The sequence below is a fragment of the Oryctolagus cuniculus genome, chromosome 11, assembly GCF_051225735.1.
Source record: "Oryctolagus cuniculus isolate XC-2025 breed Fujian yellow rabbit chromosome 11, ASM5122573v1, whole genome shotgun sequence".
NCBI lineage: Eukaryota > Metazoa > Chordata > Mammalia > Lagomorpha > Leporidae > Oryctolagus > Oryctolagus cuniculus.
Window position 1 is genome coordinate 123227547 of NC_142877.1, and position 21864 is coordinate 123249410.

The window sequence follows — 21864 nt, forward strand, 5'->3', positions numbered from 1 at the left end:
CAGATGCATTTGATTGGTTACTCCATGTCTTACTACACCAGCTAGGAGCCCTGCCAGCGTTGAGCAGACCTCGTTCCTGATCATAGAGCAAAATTTTCAGTCTTAAATCATTGAAAACCATGTGAGCTGTAGCTAGTCTGTAGTAACCTTTCTAAGGTAGAGGAAATGGGTTCCTAGCTTTCTGAGAGTTTTCAGTGAGAGTGGATACAGGGTTTTGTCAGGTATGGATTTGTTTTGGCTTACGGTTTGGGAAGTACACAGACCAAGATGACTTTGGCATCTGATGAGATAAGAGCGTGGCACCATGGAGGGTCACACGCTGAGGCAGGAGCCGGAGACAGCAGTTGGGTCCAACCTGGCTCTCAGAAGTCACCCTGTTGTAGGAGCTGCCTTCTGAAAGCACACCTGGTGCCATGGGGGCCTCAGCAAGCCCTGCTCTTGGACCCCATAACTGGATTGAATTTCCATCCTCTTACTACTGTCACTTTACAACTTGGAGGCTTAAAGTCCACCATGAATTCGGGAGCCAGATCCTGTTCGGATCGTAGCAGTCGGTTACGCTGGTTGGTTTCTTTCCTCCCTCTCTTCCTTCTTTTCTTTTTCTTTCTTTAGATTTATTTAATTATTTGATTTATTGAACAGACAGTGTTAGGGGGAGAGAAAAAGAGAAAGACGTCTTCCATCCACTGTTTCACTCTCAGATGCCCACTACAGCTTGGACCAAGCCAGGCTGAAGCCAGGAGCCAGGAGCTTCATCTGGGTCTCCTTCATAGTGGCAGGGGCCCGAGCACCTGGACCATCATCTGCTTTCCCAGGCCATCAACAGGGAACGGGATCAGAAATGGAGCAGTCAGGATGCGGGCACTGCAGGCAGCAGCCTAACCCCTGCCCACAACACTGTGTACGCTGGTTGGTTTTCTAATGTAAAATCAACCTTGCAGGGACGGCGCTGCGGCACAGCGGGTTAACACCATGGCCTGAAGTGCCGGCATCCCATATGGGTGCCGGTTCTAGTCCCGGCTGCTCCTCTAACAGTCCAGCTCTCTGTTGTGGCCTGGGATAGCAGTAGAAGATGGCCCAAGTCCTTGGGCCCTGCACCCATGTGGGAGACCCAGAGGAAGCTCCTGGCTTCGGATCGGTGCAGCTCCGGCCGTTGAGGCCATCTTGGGAGTGAACCAGCGGATGGAAGACCTCTCTCTCTGTCTCTACCCCTCTCTGTAACTCTGTCTGTCAAATAAATAAAATAAATCTTTTTTAAAAAATCAACCTTGTTCTCCTGGAATAAGCTGTGCTTGGTTATGATGTGATTGCTGCTGCTGCTGCTTTTTTTTTTTTTTAACAGGCAGAGTTAGAGACATACAGAGAGACAGAGAGAAAGGTCTTCCTTCTGTTGGTTCACCCCCAAATGGCTGCTACGAACGGTGCGCTGCGCCGATCCGAAGCCAGGAGCCAGGTGCTTCCTCCTGGTCTCCCATGGGGTGCAGGGCCCAAGCACTTGGGCCATCCTCCACTGCCTTCCTGGGCCACTGCAGAGAGCTGGACTGGAAGAGGGGCAGCCGGGACTAGAACCCGGTGTGCCGGCGCCGCAGGCGAGGATTAGCCTAGTGAGCTGCGGCGCCGGCCGTGATTGCGTCTTACGTGCCATTGGACCTGATTTGCTAAGATTCTCTTCCTTTCTGCGTATGTGTTCACGGTGCACACTGGCGTCCCCTTCTCGTCTCTTTCCTGGAGGCGTGGGTGTGGAATGGCCATCTGCTCCTCCTTAAGTGTTTGGGAAGACTCAGCCCTGAGACCGCTGGCTCTGAAGTTTTCCTCCTGAAAGATTTTTAAAAACAAGTCTGCTTCTTGTAGAGGAAAGGTTTATTGTCGGGTGGGGGAAGACCAGTGCGGGGGAAGGGCGTGGAGAGCACGTATGTGAGAAGCAGGTCCTGTTATACCTTTATGGGGGGGAGCACGTATGTGAGAAGCAGGTCCTGTTATACCTTTATGGGGGGGAGAGCTCGTATGTGAGAAGCAGGTCCTGTTATACCTTTATGGGGGGGAGCACGTATGTGAGAAGCAGGTCCTGTTATACCTTTATGGGAGGGAGAGCACGTATGTGAGAAGCAGGTCCTGTTACACCTTTATGGGGGAGAGCACGTATGTGAGAAGCAGGTCCTGTTACACCTTTATGGGGGGGAGCACGTATGTGAGAAGCAGGTCCTGTTACACCTTTATGGGGGGGAGAGCACGTGTGTGAGAAGCAGGTCCTGTTACACCTTTATGGGGGGGGAGCACGTATGTGAGAAGCAGGTCCTGTTAAACCTTTATGGGGGAGAGCTCGTATGTGAGAAGCAGGTCCTGTTACACCTTTATGGGGGGGAGAGCACGTATGTGAGAAGCAGGTCCTGTTATACCTTTATGGGGGGAGAGCACGTATGTGAGAAGCAGGTCCTGTTACACCTTTATGGGGGGGAGAGCACGTATGTGAGAAGCAGGTCCTGTTATACCTTTATGGGGGGGGGAGCACGTATGTGAGAAGCAGGTCCTGTTAAACCTTTATGGGGGAGAGCTCGTACGTGAGAAGCAGGTCCTGTTATACCTTTATGGGGGGAGAGCACGTATTGAGAAGCAGGTCCTGTTACACCTTTATGGGGGGGAGAGCACGTATTGAGAAGCAGGTCCTGTTACACCTTTATGGGGGGAGAGCACGTATGTGAGAAGCAGGTCCTGTTATACCTTTATGGGGGGAGAGCACGTATGTGAGAAGCAGGTCCTGTTACACCTTTATGGGGGGAGAGCACATATGTGAGAAGCAGGTCCTGTTACACCTTTATGGGGGGGAGAGCACGTATGTGAGAAGCAGGTCCTGTTACACCTTTATGGGGGGGAGAGCACGTATGTGAGAAGCAGGTCCTGTTACACCTTTATGGGGGAGAGCTCGTATGTGAGAAGCAGGTCCTGTTACACCTTTATGGGGGGAGAGCACGTGTGTGAGAAGCAGGTCCTGTTACACCTTTATGGGGGGAGAGCACGTATGTGAGAAGCAGGTCCTGTTACACCTTTATGGGGGGGAGAGCACGTATTGAGAAGCAGGTCCTGTTACACCTTTATGGGGGGGAGAGCACATATTGAGAAGCAGGTCCTGTTACACCTTTATGGGGGGGGGAGCACGTATGTGAGAAGCAGGTCCTGTTACACCTTTATGGGGGGGAGAGCTCGTATGTGAGAAGCAGGTCCTGTTATACCTTTATGGGGGGGGGAGCACGTATGTGAGAAGCAGGTCCTGTTAAACCTTTATGGGGAAGAGCTCGTATGTGAGAAGCAGGTCCTGTTATACCTTTATGGGGGGAGAGCACGTATTGAGAAGCAGGTCCTGTTACACCTTTATGGGGGGGAGAGCACATATTGAGAAGCAGGTCCTGTTACACCTTTATGGGGGGGGGAGCACGTATGTGAGAAGCAGGTCCTGTTACACCTTTATGGGGGGGAGAGCTCGTATGTGAGAAGCAGGTCCTGTTACACCTTTATGGGGGGGAGAGCACGTATTGAGAAGCAGGTCCTGTTACACCTTTATGGGGGGAGAGCACGTATGTGAGAAGCAGGTCCTGTTATACCTTTATGGGGGGAGAGCACGTATGTGAGAAGCAGGTCCTGTTACACCTTTATGGGGGGAGAGCACATATGTGAGAAGCAGGTCCTGTTACACCTTTATGGGAGGGAGAGCACGTATGTGAGAAGCAGGTCCTGTTACACCTTTATGGGGGGGAGAGCACGTATGTGAGAAGCAGGTCCTGTTACACCTTTATGGGGGGGAGAGCACGTATGTGAGAAGCAGGTCCTGTTACACCTTTATGGGGGAGAGCTCGTATGTGAGAAGCAGGTCCTGTTACACCTTTATGGGGGGAGAGCACGTATGTGAGAAGCAGGTCCTGTTACACCTTTATGGGGGGAGAGCACATATGTGAGAAGCAGGTCCTGTTACACCTTTATGGGGGGGAGAGCACGTATTGAGAAGCAGGTCCTGTTACACCTTTATGGGGGGGAGAGCACGTATTGAGAAGCAGGTCCTGTTATACCTTTATGGGGGGGAGAGCACGTATTGAGAAGCAGGTCCTGTTATACCTTTATGGGGGGGAGAGCACGTATTGAGAAGCAGGTCCTGTTATACCTTTATGGGGGGGGGGAGAGCACGTGTGTGAGAAGCAGGTCCTGTTACACCTTTATGGGGGGAGAGCACGTATTGAGAAGCAGGTCCTGTTATACCTTTATGGGGGGGAGAGCACGTATTGAGAAGCAGGTCCTGTTATACCTTTATGGGGGGGGGGAGAGCACGTGTGTGAGAAGCAGGTCCTGTTACACCTTTATGGGGGGAGAGCACGTATGTGAGAAGCAGGTCCTGTTACACCTTTATGGGGGGGAGCACGTATGTGAGAAGCAGGTCCTGTTACACCTTTATGGGGGGAGAGCACGTATGTGAGAAGCAGGTCCTGTTACACCTTTATGGGGGGGAGAGCACGTATGTGAGAAGCAGGTCCTGTTATACCTTTATGGGGGGAGAGCACGTGTGTGAGAAGCAGGTCCTGTTACACCTTTATGGGGGGGAGAGCACGTATGTGAGAAGCAGGTCCTGTTATACCTTTATGGGGGGAGAGCACGTATGTGAGAAGCAGGTCCTGTTACACCTTTATGGGGGGGAGAGCACGTATGTGAGAAGCAGGTCCTGTTATACCTTTATGGGGGGAGAGCACGTGTGTGAGAAGCAGGTCCTGTTACACCTTTATGGGGGGGGGAGAAGTAGAAGCAGTAGATCCCATTAGGGTGGGGTGGAGCTGACACCTGTGGTTGGGCCATCTGGTCACCTGGCTTCCAGCAATGACGGCAGGGGCTAGAGCCTAGGACGGTGTCTGGGACATAAATCATGCCACAGACAAAACCACACCATTTTACTAATATTCCCCCCTTTTGTGTTTTATAAAGCACATGTTGTGTGGTATTACATCAGCCCCAAAGTCCAGGAGGGGCGGAGGGCATTCCCATTTCTTTGTGGTGATTGGCCTCTTCTTGAGTGAGCTCGGGCGCCTGTGCCTGTGCCTGTGCCTTTGAAGGGACCTGTGCGTTGTGGAGTCAGGACGCCACCCCATCCCCCGCAGCGTGCAGGCCCGGCCTCGCACAACTCGTCCCCGCCCTCCTCAGTCTCGCCTGCTGCCCTCCCTTGCCGCACCCACCGCAGCTCCCCGGCACTCACCAGGGTTTTCTCCTGTTTATTCCGTGTTTTCTGTGCTTTGGCTCTCATCTGCTTGTCCACCTTCGTTTGGAGGAAGTTGAAGTCATGGACTTGAGACTTCTCTGGGTGAGCTGTTGAGTGCTGGATGAGTATCACCCTGTTGAAGAAAGTGTCCCCTCACTATAGCCGGCCGCTCCCAGTGTCCCCGTCCCACCTTCGCCTCCTGGTGCAGTGACACAGACACAGCAAGCGCCGGCTCTGTGCCCCGGGCAGCGCCTCCGCCTGCCCAGGGGGGCCGGAGCCTGGCGCAGAGGACGCCCCACTCCGTGCTGCACTCGTCCTCTGGAGTTCTCGGTTTCTTTGTGTCTCTGTCTGGTGTTTGCCGCTTGGTGTCTGATGTGCTTTGTGCTAACGATGATAAGGAATTACTCATCGAGTTCTGTTTTAAGACCTTGCTCTTGAGTACTTATTCATTTGACTCTTGAGCATTTCTTCAGATCATCATTTTATTCCTCAACCTGTTCATTCGATGGAGTGTTTTAATGAGAAAACTGAGGCCGGCTGGGGGGCCGGGGGCCGGGGGCCCCTCAGACACAGGTAGAATGTCCTCGCCAAGCAGGCTGGCGACTGCCGACCGGCATCTCGCCACTAACAGCTTCTTGTGCTGCATGTGTGACCTTGCAGCTCTAACTCTTACCTGCAGGGTGGGTGCAGGCTTTCACCCACAGCTGGAGGGGAGGGGCTGGGCCCCTGGGGAGAGCTGGCCCGGCTCCAGGAGATCTTGGCTATCTTGTGTGACCTTGCGGTTTTAAACCACACCTTCAAGTTCGTTGCAGTCTTCCACCCGAGCTAGCAGAGGAGGGGGCTAAGCCCCTAAGGAGAGTCTCCAGGAGACCCCGCTATCTCCTTGAGTCTCAAGCCAATCAACATGCATACGTGAACACCCCCCGTCCAGTGGGCATCCCACAGAATAACCCAGTGAGCAGACAGCAATGCCTTACAAACCCGGGACACTTCCTCAGAGCCAGCGTCTGCTCGGGCACTCCGCCTGCTCTCCTCTCTGTTACCTGCCAATCAAATAAAAGCTTCTGCCTCTGGGCAAATTGTTTCGCGGCTCTTTATTTCTATACTTTTAGCTGAGGAAAAGAACCCACGAGACTCGCTCCGGCAACCACCCTCCCCTCTGTGACCGGTAGCAATAACTATATCAAACCTTCTTGTATACTAAAAGTGAGAATGTTGTTTGTATGTTAATGAATTCCTTCCTTAAAGTGTTTCTGGAATTTATTACCCAATACTGTGCTCATTCTCTTTCATCACTGCTTGGGGGTGAATTAGTGCTTGGCCTGTTGATGTGTGTTAGGTTTAAATACCTCGGGGTTCTGGCCTTTTGTGGCCCCCAGAAAGGAGACAGAAGAAGGAGACGGAGACCGACCTTGATAGAGATGGGTTGCTTTATCGAAGCAGAGGTGGTGACAGTCTGTTCTTTTTTTTTTTTTTTTTTTTTTTAAGATTTATTTTATTTATTTAAAAGTTACAGAGAAAGAGACAGAGAGAGAGAGAGCCAATCCGAAGCCAGGAGCCAAGAGCTTCTTCTGGGTCTCCTCCACAGGTGGTAGGGGCCCAAGGACCTGGACCATCCTCTGCTGCTTTCCCAGGTGGTTAGCAGGGAGCTGGATCGGAAGTGGAGCAGCCAGGACTTCCATATCCTGCTGACAGTCTGTTCTTACAGTCTGTGCTCATAGACTGTGCAAAGGCGCTAGAGCTGGGCTGTTATCTGGTTGCTGAGAGAAATTGGCTCCAGGGGCTTTCCACAAGCCTTGGAGGCCTTTGGCTTATCTGGTTTTGCAAGCTGTTTTGCAAAGTGTCTGGAGAGAGGAGGTCATGGGCAGATCTCTGGTGGGAGGCAGGAAGTGGGGAAGGGGGATATTCTTGTGGTGTCTTCATTGTGCGTCTGCAGCAAGTGTGGTTCTGTCTTGGCCACATTTCTGGAGTCATTGTCACGGTTGCTTGGAGAAGGTCCTGAGAGCCTTCCTTCCCTCTCCACCGTGGAGAAGTGGCAGGGCATCAGCTGGCTGTCCGTCGGGGAGTGAGGTCTGGGAAGGCAGGCTGCGGGTCAGCTTCCTCGGGTGTTCCTCTCCCGCCGATCTGCTCTGAGCTTTTTGTCCTTCTTCAAGTGGATCTTGCTAAGTCCTAGGGTGGTTCTCTTCTGGCTGGTCTCCTGTGAGTGGAGTTAACTAGCAGAGGACGGAGTCAGGAGCAGCCCACAGCCTCCATGCCCTGCAGCCCCTCAGGAGCCGCGCCAAGGTGTGCACACCCCCGGGCTTCCACCGGTGGAGGTGGTCCTGCACCACACACCCCATGATCCAGGGAGAGTGTCCCTAGCTTGTGGGCCCCCAAGGCTGAGTTTTCCAGAACTCTGCACCTGGCTGCTGCCCTGGGAAGGCACGTGTGCATCGGCTCTGGGCCTCTGTATGCTGGAGCCAGGTTCTCTTCTTGTGTGTGCTCTGGGGTTTGGGGATCTTGTGTCATTGAAGGTGGACTTTTTGTTCTCTTTGTTGTCAGTGCGTTTCAAAGGAGACCTTAACAATACTTAACTTTTCTGTCGACAAAGTAGGACCAAGTTTCCCTGTGCTTCACCGTTGTTTTCACTTTCTCCACTTGTCCTCTTTGTGCGTGAGAACAGCAGTATTCCCGGAAAAGAAGTGGCCTGATACCGAGGGCATTTCCACTTACAACTTTGTGGAGGACTCCTGCTTCTCTGATGTCCCACAGAGACGCCTGCATAACAGCCCCTGGCGCTGCACGCTTGCTGGCGATGTCCCTGAGACCTTGAGAGACCTGCGTCTCTGCGGTCTTTCTTTACAAGCGTGGTTTTCGTGTTCTGGAGGCCGGAGCCGGGGCAGCGTGTTGCTGCTCACAACGTGGCACAGAGCCCCCCACCGTCACCAGCCCGCTCGGGTGATGCTGGCCTTCACCTGCAGTCACAGGAGCCGTGCCCTTAGGGCCATACGACCTGTGGGGGTCCCCGCGCCCAGGGCTGGAGGAGCGCAGTGCGGTTCCACCTGGGTTGTGAGGGAGACGCTCAGGCTGTAGCATCTGTGTAAGCAGATTCTGTTGGCTGCCGGGCTGCCCGTTGCAAACTGAAGGTTAGTGTCTGTGTTGTCTTCTTCCCGGCAGGACCACGAGCAGACGGTGCCACTTTGCTCTGGAGCAAGTCGTCCACTTGGGTGTCAAAGGTATTGTTTGCAGAGCGGCTGTGTCACGTCTTCCTAGGGTGTGTTGTGGCAGAGCGGCTGTGTCACGTCTTCCTAGGGTGTGTTGTGGCAGAGCGGCTGTGTCACGTCTTCCTAGGGTGTGTTGTGGCAGAGCGGCTGTGTCACGTCTTCCTAGGGTGTGTTGTGGCAGAGCGGCTGTGTCACGTCTTCCTAGGGTGTGTTGTGGCAGAGCGGCTGTGTCACGTCTTCCTAGGGTGTGTTGTGGCAGAGCGGCTGTGTCACGTCTTCCTAGGGTGTGTTGTGGCAGAGCGGCTGTGTCACGTCTTCCTAGGGTGTGTTGTGGCAGAGCGGCTGTGTCACGTCTTCCTAGGGTGTTTTATGAGTTCTCTGTAAGGTAGTCTCTTCAGTCTCATGTTAGAAGCAAAACTGTGTGAGAGCCATGTTTTTATTTTTTTAGTGCTTCCATCGCATAGAATTCCTTAAAAATAGATTTGTTTATGGATTTGAAAGGTAGAGTTACAGAAAGATCTTCCATCTGCTAGTTCACTCCCCAAATGGCCCCAACAACTGGGGCTGGGCCAGGCCAAAGCCAGGAGCCTGGAAATCCATCTGGGTCTCCTACTTGGGTGGCAGGGCCTAAGCACTTGTGCCATCAGCTGCTTCCCGGGCCATTAGCAGGGAGCTGAACCAGAAATGGAGGAGCCACGGGGCCAGCGCTGTGGTGAAGCAGGTAAAGCCGCCGCTTGCAGTGCTGGCGTCCCACGTGGGCACCGGTTCGAGTTCTGCCTATTCCACTTCCAGTCCAGCCCTCTGTGTCCTGGGAAAGCAGTGGAAGATGGCCAAGTGCTTGGGCCCTGCACCCATGTGGGAGACCTGGAAGAAGCTCCTGGCTCCTGGCTTCCGATTGGCGTGGCTCTGGCAGTTGGGGCCATTTGGGGAGTGAACCAGTGGATGGAAGACCTCTCTCTCTGCCTCTGCCTCTGCCTCTGCCTTTTGAATAAATAAATAAATCTTAAAAAAAAAAAAAAAAAGAAAAGAAAAAGAAATGGGGCAGCTAGAACTCAAACTGCTCGTATGGAATGCTAGTGTCGCAGGCAGTAGCTTAACGCACTGTTCACAAGGCTGGCCCCTTAATGTCTTACTATGTCACCTCTATGAAAACATCCCACTTAAATAACTGGAAGGTCATTCACTTTGCTCTGCTTTTCCCCTTGGGATTTGGCTTTGTCTCAGAAGGACGTGGCTGTGTCGCAGAGCAGGTGCGGTGGGAGTGTGGCACTGTGTTTAGAAGCCGCGTGGGAGTTCCAGGAAGGAATGGAGCAGAGTGTGAACCTCTTTAGGAGTGACCCCAGCCAGCACAGGTGTGGCGTCTTCACGCCCTCAGCTCCTCACTGATGGCTGCCCCCTTGCTCTTCTTGTCCTCAAAGTGCTGTTCCCAGAAGAAATCATCTTACAGTCTCCCCAGGTGACAGTGTGGAACCACATCCAAGATGCCAGAGAGGATGGACAGTTCACCTCCAAGGTAACGCCTCGCTGCCTGAGCCGATGCTAAGCAAAGTCCGTAACTTCGTCTCTGGACACATTAGCTCCCAGATGACCGGGGTGTAATGAGGACTGTAGTTCACTGTAGTTCGCCTGATCTGTGAAAAATAAACACAACTAAAATATTCGTAAAATAGATGTAGTGTAAAGTTTATCGGCAATTATATGTGAGGCTGAGATGGCTGTGGTATATTAAGTGGAGAAAAGCAAAATACAAGTGTTCGATCCTCCAGTGGTCCCTGGAAATGGCATGGCTGTCGTCACACCCAGACGTGCACGTTCACGTGACTGCACGCGTGGGAAACATCTGCAGGCACGCGCACCGCAGGGCTGCGCGCACGCACGGTCACGGGACCGTCGCTCGCTGGTTTTCACTTCTACCGCCCGGTGGCTTCCTGAGTAGTAACGGAAGGCCTCTCACCTGCCGGATATTGTCCTGGGTTCCCGGTCTTGCTGTGGAATATTTTGTTAGTTTTATTAGTGATTAGAGATACCGTTGTGTTCCTAGTAGTGAGGACAGCTGTCCATGCCACAGTGGGACTTGCAGCCTGTGATTCTGTGTGTAGAATTTGTCTTTGTCTTTTTTTTTTTTTCCTGTTTCACTGTGTATGTGTGTGTGTGTGTGTATATATATATATATAGAGAGAGAGAGAGAGAGAGAGAGAGACACGGGAGAGCTCTTCCGTCTGCTGGTTGACTCTCCAGAAGCCCACAGCAGCCAGGACTGCTGAGGTGGGTGGAAGCCAGGACCGGGAAACTCAGTCCAGGCCTCCCACATGGGCGTCAGAGACCGGTCTCCCAGAGGGCACGTTACAGGAACGCGGATCGGAAGCAGAGGGGTCAGGACTCAGACCAGGCACTGCAAGGTGGAGCACTGTCACAGATCTTTGTACAATTACTTAATTGTTTCCACAGAATAAAGGAAGGAATGGAATTTTTTTTTATTTAATTGACAGAGTTATAGACAGTGAGTGAGAGAGACAGAGAGAAAGGTCTTCCTTCCATTGGTTTGCTCCCCAAACGGTCGCTACGGCTGGCGCTGCACTGATCTGAAGCCAGGAGCCAGGTGCTTCCTCCTGGTCTCCCATGTGGGTGCAGGGGCCCAAGGACTTGGGCCATCCTCCACTGCCCTCCCGGGCCACAGCAGAGAGCTGGACTGGAAGAGGAGCAACCGGGACTAGAACCCAGCGCCCATATAGGATGCCAGTGCTGCAGGCGGAGGATTAATCAAGTGAGCCACGGCGCTGCCCCAGGAATGAAATTTAAAAATATGTTTATTTTGATGCAAAAAAAAAGTTGAAATCTTTGCAGTTTCATAACATGCATTTTCCATGAACTTTTTCACAGACTCTCCTCATATTCATGGATTTCAAATTTTTTTGCACCAAAATTTACTTTTTAATTCCACTTTCCACAGACTTTTGGACTTAACTGTGTATGTGCAAAACTGTGAATTATGGGGGTTGGTGCTGTGGCTTAATGTGTAAAGCCACCACCTGCAGCGCCAGCATCCCATGTGGGCACCAGGTGGAGACCTGGCTGCTCCATTTCCCATCCAGCTCCCTGCTAATGCTCCTGGGAAAGCAGTGGAAGACAGCCCAAGTGTTTGGGCTCCTGCACCCATGTGGGAGACCTGGATAAAGCTCCTGGCTCCTGGCTTTGGCCTGGCCCAGCCCCAGCTGTTGCAGCCATTTGAGGAGTGAACCAGTGATTGAAAGATCTCCCTCTCTCTCTTTCTTTTTTTTTTTTTATTTAATAGATTTATTTATTTATGTGAAAGAGTTACACAGAGAAGGAGAAGCAGAGAGAAAGAGAGAGGTCTTCCATCCACTGGTGCACTCCACAGTTGGCCGCAACAGCTGGAGCTGAGCCACTCTAAAGCCAGGAGCTTCTTCTGGATCTCCCACACGGGTGCAGGGCCCAAGCACTTGGGCCATCTTCCACTGCTTTCCCAGGCCACAGCAGAGAGCTGGATTGGAAGTGGAGCAGCTGGGACTTGAACCAGCACCCATATGGGATACCAGCACTGCAGGCGGCGGCTTCACCTGCTGCACCACAGCGCCAGACCTCTGTCTCTATTTCTTTCCCTCTCTCTTTCTCTCTCTGTAACTCTACCTTTCAGATAAATAAGATAAAGCTTAAAAAAACACTGAGTTATGGAATTGTTTCTAATGGAGCAACTGAAACACAGTATCATAGATTCAGGACAAATTCTGTGTGCATTGAAACACACTGAACCTGTCCTGTGCAGGATCCCAAGGCCCTGTGCCCATCTGTGGGGAGGGGGTCTGCAAGAGCATGGCCCCCAGAGGCCCTCCCAGGAGAACATGGTGTGGGCTGTGCCTTAACCTCCCCCCAGGCTCACACACAAGCCAGCCACGGAAGCAGGAATAATGTATATTAGATAATCCTTAGTCCTTTGTTTTGGTTTATTAAATGTCACAAAATTTATTTATTTTTAGATTCAAGTCCTCAGTTTTATTTTAAAAGGACAAAGATTATTAAGCTGTGTTTACTGAATATCATTAAACGTTATGAAGCTGTGGTTTAGAAGTGAAGCCTGAACCTTTTTAGCAGCTTCCTGCCAGGCACCTGTGTCGGGCGAGCTGTTTGCTCTTTAACCTAGGCCGGTGTGAACACAGAACTGGGCTTTGTCACCACTTTGCTGTATGGAAATTTCCAGGATAGTAAAACCACGAAGGACCAAACTAAGCCTGCAGCAAAGGAGAGGCCTGTGGGCACCGAGAACCAGCCAGGGGCTGCAGAGACGCATGACGCAGGTACGTGCCTGGGAAGGGCTCCGAGGAGCTTGGCCTGAAGGGTTTAGCCAGGAAAGCAGCGCCCTGGGAAACCCACCTCTTACAGAAGGAGCACAAGGAGGAGGCAGCGCTCTCGGTTAGGTTCGTGCAAGAGGCTCTCAGCCTGTGGATTGCACCTGCCCCGACCTCGTGAGATGCTTTCGAATCCTGCCGCCACTGTTTTAGCTGGCACTGCCCGAGCAGAGCACAGCGTGGATGGAAAGGCCTGTCTCTGCCCTCACAGAGCTGAGGGAGTTTGCCTGACCCATCAGTGGAGCACAGGGGATCACAGGCAGCGTGTGATACTCTGTCCTGGGGGGCACCCTGCAGGGCTGGATGTGGCCTGGCCTGCACTCGGACAGCTGAGTGCTGCCCGACCTAGGAGGAGGCTTCCTGACCTCTGACTGAATCTTGTTTTTCTCTTTTAAATGCAGTCGACGAAACTGAGATTCCCAAAGCAAAAGACACGGAATTTTTCAACCCCGTGCTCAATGAGAACCAGCAGCTCGCGGTTCGAAGAATTCTGAGTGGGGACTGCCGCCCACTCCCGTATATTCTCTTTGGCCCTCCTGGCACTGGGAAGACGGTGACGATCATCGAGGCTGTGTTACAGGTGAGGGCCGTGAGCCCTGGACGCGGTGCTCCGGTGTCCCCGTCCTCACAGGCAGACTTCGTAGTCAGAAAGTTGTGAAGGGCTGAGTAGTCCAGTTGTTCCAGGATATTAAGCCAAGTTTGCAGTGTGAATTTGTAGCATTTCAAAAGCTTATTTTACAGGTTTAGACGCAAACTCTCCATTGCAGAAATGGTAAATTTCAAATCCACTATTTAAATTTCAGTCACATCATGAGATGTTGCTGCCTCTCCAGCAACTGAAGCCACTGTCCTGCACACGTCTCTGGCATCTGCGCTTATATTTAATTAAATCAAGACAGCGCTGTTACCAGTCGTCCTAGGCATGCAGGCTACAGGTCAGCAAGCAGGTGCTGAGTGCTGTCCCTGCACGAGCGCTGAGTGCAGGCTCAAGTAGGAAGTGTGCCTCGCGAGGTGGTCGGAGTCTTGGATAGTGCAGAGGACCCCGCCCCACACCCACCCGCAGCACCCTCCCTGTGGCTGAGCTGTGGTCGCCGAGCCTTCACAGGGCAGGGCTGCTCTCCATGACCCTGGTCTCTGTCCTTGACGAAGGTGCATCGTGCTCTGGCGGACAGTCGGATTCTGGTGTGCGCGCCCTCCAACAGTGCCGCGGACCTCGTGTGTTTGCGGCTGCATGAGAGCAAGGTGCTGCGGCCCGCAGCCATGGTGAGGGTGAATGCCACCTGCAGGTTCGAGGAGGTGAGTGTCAGGAAGCTGCTGTGCCTCTGAACTTGCTGTTGAGTGGTGGGGTGCTTTGTTTTAATTGTTATTCATTACTCTTATTTATGGTGGAGAGTCAGAGAAGGAGCAGAGAAAGAGAGAGGCTGATTCACTCTCCAAATGCGAACACAGGGCTGAGCCAGGCCGAAGCCGGGAGCCCAGAACTCTGTCTGCGTCTCCCATGGGGATGTCAGATCAGAGTACTTGAGCCATCACCTGCTGCCTCTCTGGGTGTGTGTTAGCAGGACACTGGAATCAATAGAGCTGGGCTCCAAGCTGGACACCCTGACCTCCCAGGCAGCACCTTGGCTGCCGTGCCAAGTGACAGCCCTGGTGGGGGAATTGTTTTCCTGAATATTTCATTAGTTTCTCATTTGCAGTCTGTGAAGTTAGTCCTGTTGTGTGTTTGTAGCTTTGTTAAGTTCTCATGTTCCGGGGTCGACACTGGCTCACTGGGTTAAAACCCTAGCCTGCAATGTCAGCATCCCATATGGGTGTCGGTTCAAGTGCTGGCTGTTCCACTTCCAATCCAGCTCCCTGCTAATGGCCTGGGAAAGCAGCAGAGGATGGCCCAAGTGCTTGGGCCCCTGCACCCACGTGGGAGACCCGGAAGCAGCTCCTGGCTTCAGATCAGCTCAGCTCCGGCTGCTGCAGCCAGCTGGGGTTTGAACCAGTGGGTGGAAGCTTTCTGTCTCTTCCTATTTCTGTAAATCTTTCAAATAAATAAATCTTAAAAAATAATTCTCATGTTCCTCTTTTGTTTGCTGTTCAAATGTATTATTTCTTTTTAGTTTTGTTTTATTCATTTGATTATTAATAACTGGTTAGGAAAATTGTAAGTTTTTGATTTGTTTATAGGTTGAAGATTGCTGGGAAAAAGGAATGAAACCCAGAAAATGTATGAAATTGTTTTTGGGGGAAGGAGCTACAGGATCATATTTGTGGCCTAGAACCTACACAACATGGGCTGAATGTTAATGAAAATATACAGTGTTTTAAAACAATCTTATTTTTTAAGATTTATTTATTATTTGAAAGGCAGAGTTACAGAGAGAGAGAAAGAGGGATCTTCCATCCGCTGGTTCATTCTACAGTTGGCTGCAACGGCCGGAGCTGGGCCGATCTGAAGCCAGGAGCCAGGAGCTTCCTCCAGGTCTCCCACGTGGGTTCAGGGGTCCAAGCACTTGGGCATCTTCTGCTTTCCCAGGCCACAGCAGAGAGCTGGATTGTAAGTGGAGCAGCCAGGACTTGAACCAGTGTCCACATGGGATGCCGGCACTGCAGGCAGCAGCTTTACCCGCTATGCCACAGCGCTGGCCCCTTAGAACAATCTTAGATGGGTACTTAGTCCCGACTAAAGGGTGGCATTGAGGCAAGGTTGTGTTAGGATTCCTGTCAAACTTCTGATTCTGTCCCATTAAAATAAATGCTCACTGCTTTGAAACCTGAGGTTACCTCCCCCCACGCCCGCAGACGATCCTCGACGCCATCAAGCCCTACTGCAAGGACGGGGAAGACATCTGGAAAGCCTCGCGCTTCAGGGTCATCATCACCACCTGCAGCAGTGCTGGCCTCTTCTACCAGATAGGCGTGAGGTGAGCGCGCAGAGGCACGGCCGGGGACCTGCAGGATGGCCAGCACACAGAGGCCTCCGCAGAGCCAGAGCCGGATGACGAGGAGGGCAGGGGAGGCGGAGCTGGCACTGGAGGCCCAGGCCCAGCGGCCGAGCCCCGGTTCAGCAGGAGCCCTGAAAGGCTTTTGAGAAGAGGGGGTGGAGCTTCAAGGGGCACTGGGCGGTCCTGCAGGGGAACTGCTGGGCTCTGCCAGGTCAGCCCCGTGACAGCTCTCCCAGGTGGCCGTCTGTGCAGGAGCTGGATTGGGAGTCCCTGGTTGGAACAGCCCTTTGAGGACCACTGGGGTCCTGAGGCTGGGGATGCTTGGGAGGTGCAGAGAGCGGTGTCGTGCGGGGAAGCAGCCGTAACAGCTGCGGTGGGCTCGGGGTGAAGACAGGCACACCTCGGGAGGGTGCATCGTGTGCTGTGTCAGCTGAGACTGAGTCGTGACGGGGGCGATGTCACAATGTCCTCGTCTTCCGTGGGCTGGGCATCGCTGCAGGAGGCCGGAGCTTGAGATCTGCAGATCCGGGCCTCGTCCGCCCACAGTGGGGCATCCGGGGCTGTGGGCATAAACTCTGTCCAGTGTTGGGGCCTGTCCTGCCAGCCCTGACTCTGAGCCGCAGGGGTCTTCTGCCCCCAGCTTGTTTCCTCGGGCCTAGCAGCTGGCTATAGTGAGGGTCCATACAGAGGCTGGCCCGACGTCCTCTTCAACTCAGGCCTTGGTCTGTTGGCTTGGAAGGCTGGGCAGTGCCCCCACTGAGAGCAGCTGGGGAGCAGAAGTCGGAGGAAAGGAGCAGATGGAGGAGCAGCCTGTGCCGACTGCAGCACCTGACTGGCCCTGCCTGTCACGTGGGGAACAGAGGCCCACGGAGAAGTAGCCACGGGCCTGCCGTCATGGCTGTGCAGTGCCCTTAGTTGCCACGGGGACATCCCGTGCTTTGCCCACACCCAGCCTCACCCCTTGTTCCTTCCCATTTTTTTCTTAAGGGAAGAATTTAAAAATTAGTGTGAGAGCGCCTGTCTGCTGCTCACTCCCCAGATGCCTGCAGAGGCCAGAGCTGCTGAAGCCGGGAGTCCGGAACCAGGCCAGGTCCCGAGTGAGTGGCAGGCATGCAGCCGCTCGAGCATCGGCCTGCGCTAGCGGGCGGCCGGAGCGAGCAGCCAGATCGGCATCAAACCAGGCACTCCGACATGTGGCTGCCTTGGTGACTAGGCCAAATGCCCAGCCTAGATGTGAATATTTAAGCAAACACAAAAGTACTTCATGCAGTGTGTGGGAAATGCCATTCAGAGTAGGTTTGCTTGTTGAAATCCACGTGTTTGTGGAGGCCTCAGGAAGTTCGTGGGAGTGCGCATCATCCAGCATCTGTACGGTGGCCCCGCTGTGACCCCACGGTATTGAACGTGACTTTGCCCATGTTGTTGGCACCAGTTATAAGACAGTTTGGCAGAAATTACCACTGAAGTCATCTTTTGACCCTAGAATTGGACATTTTACCCACGTCTTTGTGGACGAGGCTGGGCAGGCGAGCGAGCCGGAATGCCTCATCCCCTTGGGGCTGGTCTCAGACGTCAGTGGTCAGGTGAGGACTGTGTGCCATGCATGCCGTTTCCCACAGTGCTGGGGCCTTGGTCCTTGGGGGGCAGCCACAGCCTTACAGGGGTCAGGACAGTGCCCAGGACCTGATGTTGCTGGCAGTGGTGGGCTGTGGTGCAGTCACAGATCTCCTTCCTCTGGACCAGGAGGAGGCAGGCCGCTCTGTCGCACTCACTCCTGCTCACTCGGAAGGCGGGACCATCCTGGGCAGTGGGGACGCAGCGGTGGGGTCAGGAACTGGGGTCCCGGCTCTCTGTGAGCTCCCACATGCCCAGGGGCGTAGACAGGTGGTAAAAGGTTCAGACCTGTCGGACACGGAGGTGGTTGAAGCCTGTGGCCTCGGAGATGGTCAGCATGGCTGGGCCTTGTACCTGGATGGAGCATCCGGGAGAAAGGCCGGGGGAGGGGCCTCTGCCAGGGCCAGGCACAGCAGGAACTGGGAGACCGGTCTCGCGGCTGGAGCTCACGCAGCTCTGCAAGTTTAGGGGAGAGAGCCAGCTGCAGCTTGGGCCGGGAGGGGCACGTGGAGGCAGCTCACGAAGGGGCTCGTGTCTCAGGCCTGTGCGGTTCTTCCCCACCTCCGTGGCTGCCATCAGGCTGCCCAGCCACGCCCTCCTGACCCCAGCAGCCAGAGTGACCCCAGGGGCCCTGCTGCCTGTGTGACCGCCAGCGCTCCCCGGCTGCCCTGGGTGGGTGGGAGGCGGGAGGCTGCCCTGCCCGTCACCTGCTGAGTCCCCTTTTGTGCTGCAGATCGTGCTTGCCGGGGACCCCATGCAGCTCGGCCCAGTCATCAAGTCCCGGCTGGCCATGGCCTACGGGCTGAACGTGTCCATGTTGGAAAGGCTCATGTCCCGGCCAGCATACCTGAGGGATGAGAACGCTTTCGGTGCATGTGGTGCATACAACCCCTTGTTGGTAAGTTCCCAGCACAGGTGGTGCCGGGTGCAGGCCGCCAGGCGCAGGTCAGCTGCTGCCGCACAGCTCGGGGCTCCCCTGCCCTCCTTGTCTACCGAGTCGTGTCCTGGGCCTAGAGAAGACAAGTGAGGATTTTCCTACCTGCAGCAGAATCACCTGGCCCCTTCAGGCTTGTTCGTGTTGGCGCACTGTGCCCTGTGCAAGGGCTCCTCGGGGAGGGTGTGCCGCTCTGGGTCCCCTGCGCCACACACGAACCACCGCCCCCTGTCACTGCTCAGGGCTGCTGACTGGGCAGGCTTCCAGCTGTCTGAGGTGCTGCTGAGAAAAGCAGGGAGTCACCTTTGTAATCTTTCCTAAAAGAGAAGGCCTGCCGGAGAGAGGCTGTCAGGAGGGTCCCAGTGGTCTCCTGACCTGCAGCGCACATCCTGCAGCTCCTGGCTCGCCTGCTGCCCGCTGCCTCACCCCGAGTCCCCAGCAGCCCCAGCACGCTGCACTCACGAACGTTGGGTGTGCAGAGTCCGGCGGTCACAGGGAGCCAAGCAGCGTTCTCTGAACTCGCATCTAGAAGCAAAGCCGATGTCCACGTGGGCTCGTGGCCAGCATCACTGGAGACGGGAGGGGCGGCCGACGACGGACAGGTCCACTTGGAGCCTGCTGCTGCTGTGGGCAGTGGAGCCCTCCCCCCGCTGAAAGTCCTGAGGGGCAGGGGTGGAGCCCAGGCTTTGTGGAGGGGTAGGCTGTCTCGAGGTGAGGAAGACCCTGTGAGGGCCACCCCCAAGAGAGACGCCTGCTGTCCGAGCGACGTGGTCCATCGGCAGGCTCAGGGGGCCCCTGCTGCCACCCCAGGACGAGACGGCGGCTGTGACATCTGCTGGGCCCAGCGCGGGCACCTGAGCTCCGTGCTGCCTGCTGGAGCTGCCCTGTGCTCATGGCCTGTGCCCCTGTGCCCCTCGTGCTGCTGCCGTCCCTGGGGACATTCCGCAGGGCCCACCTGTCCTGCAAGCTCTGTGAGCCCTGGTGCAGTGTGCCCCTCCCCCTCCCATCACCTGCACGCCCAGGTGAGGCACGCTGTCGGGATGCTCGGCCAGCCTCAGCGTTTTGATTGGCGTCTTAGGCTGGACACGTGCTGACTTGTGAACTGAAGCTTGTTCCCCTGAGTCGGGAGTCACCGGGCCAGGGGCTGGCATTGTGGTGCAGCAGGTAAAGCCACCGGCTGTGACACCAGCGTCCTAAGTACGTGCTCGTTCATGCCCTGGCTGCTCCACTTGTGATCCAGCTCCCTGCTGATGGTCTGGGGAAGCAGCAGAAGATGGCCCAAGTGTTTGGGCTCCCTCCTCCCATGCGGGAGGCCTGGATGGAACTCCTGGCTTTGGTGTTCAGCGCTGGCCCTTGAGCCATCTGGGAAATGAACCAGTGCATGGAGGATCAATCTCTCTTCTCTGTAACTCTGATTTTCAAGTAAATATTTTAAAAAAGAAGTAGCAGGGCCAATGGGACGAAGGAAGAACTCTGCGAGTGAATGCCTCACGCCACGGGGTTGTCATGGTCCCCAGCCTGTCCATTGTCCTGGTATGTGGCTGTACTACAGCTGAGCAAGACAGGGCTTCGTGTGCAGGCTGGAGTTGCGAGACTGGGTCCAGAGAAAAGCCTGGGGCCTGTAACGGATGTCCGGGTGTCCGTGCCAGCCCCTCGCCTGGCGGCCAGGTTCTGTGTGGCAGGGGCCACCTGCCTCCTTTGAGAGACTCGGCTGCATCCAGACCCGGGAGGGGCAGGAGGGCCTTTCTTGTCTCTGAAGATGGACCCTTGGTTCAACAGCTTTCCGGGGGGCTGGCTTTGAGGGCAGGGGACAGCAGCAGCAGGGCTGCCCCGTGGAGTGGACACTGGCAGGGTTCCCACACACCCTCTCCCTGTGGCCAGGCCTGTTCGAGTTGCCAACATCTGTGGCCGCCTCCTCCGCACAGGTGACGAAGCTGGTGAAGAACTACAGATCCCACTCGGCCCTGCTGGCGCTGCCGTCCCGGCTCTTCTACCACAAGGAGCTCGAAGTCTGTGCTGACCCCGCAGTGGTGACCTCTCTGCTGGGCTGGGAGAAACTGCCAAAGAAAGGCTTCCCTCTCATCTTCCACGGCGTGCGGGTAAGCGGTGTGCACAGCCGCTCGGGACTCGCTGTGTGGGCAAGGGCCCGAGCTTCGACTGTCCCAGTGTGTGCCGGGGCAGGCTCAGTGCTGGTCTCTGAGGGCTAAGAGGCACTGACAAGGGGCTGTTGACCCTCAAGTCTGAGCACTGACCTCTCCTGTCAGACAAACTGTGCCCAGAGAGAGCCACACGGGGGTGGCCGCAGGACAGCAGATGGGTGCTGGGCTCCCTGAGCTGGGGAGGAGCTCCAAGCAGCACTCAGAGGCAGGAGAGCTGGGACAGTGCAGGTCATTTGCTCAAGGAGCCCAGTCACGTGAGAACCCCGTGTGGGGTCGCCACAGGCCTGAGCAGCCCCTGGGACGTGAGGGGCAGCAGCAGGCTAGAGCGGCCCCTCGCCGTGGCCTCAGGAGAGGTGGAGCCAGGGCTCAGTGGCCCAGAACTCAGGTGACTTGCGTTTGGAACTTGGTTGAAAGCAGCAGAGGTTAAGTTTTGTATCAACCCCTAAGAGACAAGGAGCTGGTGTCAGGCACCCCCTTCTGCCTGCAGCGCCACCTCCAGTTGCACAATCGCGGACACAGCTCACATAGCTGCCTGCCCACACTCGGCTTCTCACTGAACTCCACGGGGGGAACATCCATTAGGGGTCTGTCCAGAGTGAACTCACCCCCACCAAGGGTAGGAGGGGCTCCCAAGAGAAGCGGCACCTCAAGAAGGGTGCCCGGGGGGCCGTCTTCACTGGTTGGCCAACACACTGGAGCCTTGAGGTGCATTTCTGCCCCCAGGAATGCAGGTCCCCACTGCCTGCCTGGTTTTGCCATCCTCAGAAGCAGATGAGACAAGCATGTAACCTGGTGGCTAGAACACCTGCATCGCACAGCACAAGTCCTGGGTTCAAGTCCCAGTGCAGTTCTTGGCTCCAGCTTCCTGCCAGTGCAGACCCAGAAGGCAGCAGGGGACAGGCTCCTGCCACCACAGGGAGCCCTGGATTGAGCCCGTTTCTAGTTCCTGTGGCCCAGCTCCTGTGGGCGTCTGAAGAGTGGCCAGTGTGCTTGTGCACTCGCCCACTCGCTCCCCCACTCCCTCTCTGCCTCTCAAATCACAAACAGGACCTGGATCCAGCTGTTCCTGAAGCTTTATCGCTCCTTAGAAACCAGAGGTTGTGCTGGAGGGAGTCCCTCTGCTGCATCTGGAGGAAGCCCCTGAGCCATGCAGGGGCGGCTGCATCTGGAGGAAGCCCCTGAGCCATGCAGGGGCGGCTGCAGCGTGCGAAACAAGATGGGGGCTCCCCCAGGCGGGGGCCGGTGCCCCCCAAGTTCCTGCCTGAGCAGTGCAGGCTGAGTCTAGGTCACCTGGGCGTGGAAACTCGCTCTGGAACAGAGTTGGGGCCGGTGCTGTGACTCGGCAGGCTAAAGCCACCGCCTGCAATGCCAGCGTCCACGTGGGTGCCAGTTCAAGACCTGGCTGCTGCACTTCCAGTCCAGCTCCC

The 21864-nt window shown here is 55.1% G+C and overlaps 1 protein-coding gene across 6 annotated transcripts in view; it reads left to right on the forward strand.

Annotated features, from left to right (window-relative positions):
- The window catches only part of MOV10L1 (Mov10 like RNA helicase 1), a 70171-nt gene that overhangs the window by 35915 nt on the left and 12392 nt on the right, over positions 1–21864 (forward strand). For 4 of the 6 annotated variants that reach the window (XM_089307784.1, XM_002723229.6, XM_089307786.1 and 1 more), the window contains 9 exons: positions 8387–8445; positions 9852–9946; positions 12593–12746; positions 13199–13377; positions 13947–14093; positions 15588–15709; positions 17214–17313; positions 18078–18242; positions 20204–20377. In XM_089307784.1, the coding sequence (XP_089163910.1) occupies positions 8387–8445; positions 9852–9946; positions 12593–12746; positions 13199–13377; positions 13947–14093; positions 15588–15709; positions 17214–17313; positions 18078–18242; positions 20204–20377 (1195 nt within the window). The remainder of the gene's footprint in view (positions 1–8386; positions 8446–9851; positions 9947–12592; positions 12747–13198; positions 13378–13946; positions 14094–15587; positions 15710–17213; positions 17314–18077; positions 18243–20203; positions 20378–21864) is intronic. The other 2 variants (XM_089307785.1, XM_008251458.5) reach the window with 1 other exon arrangement.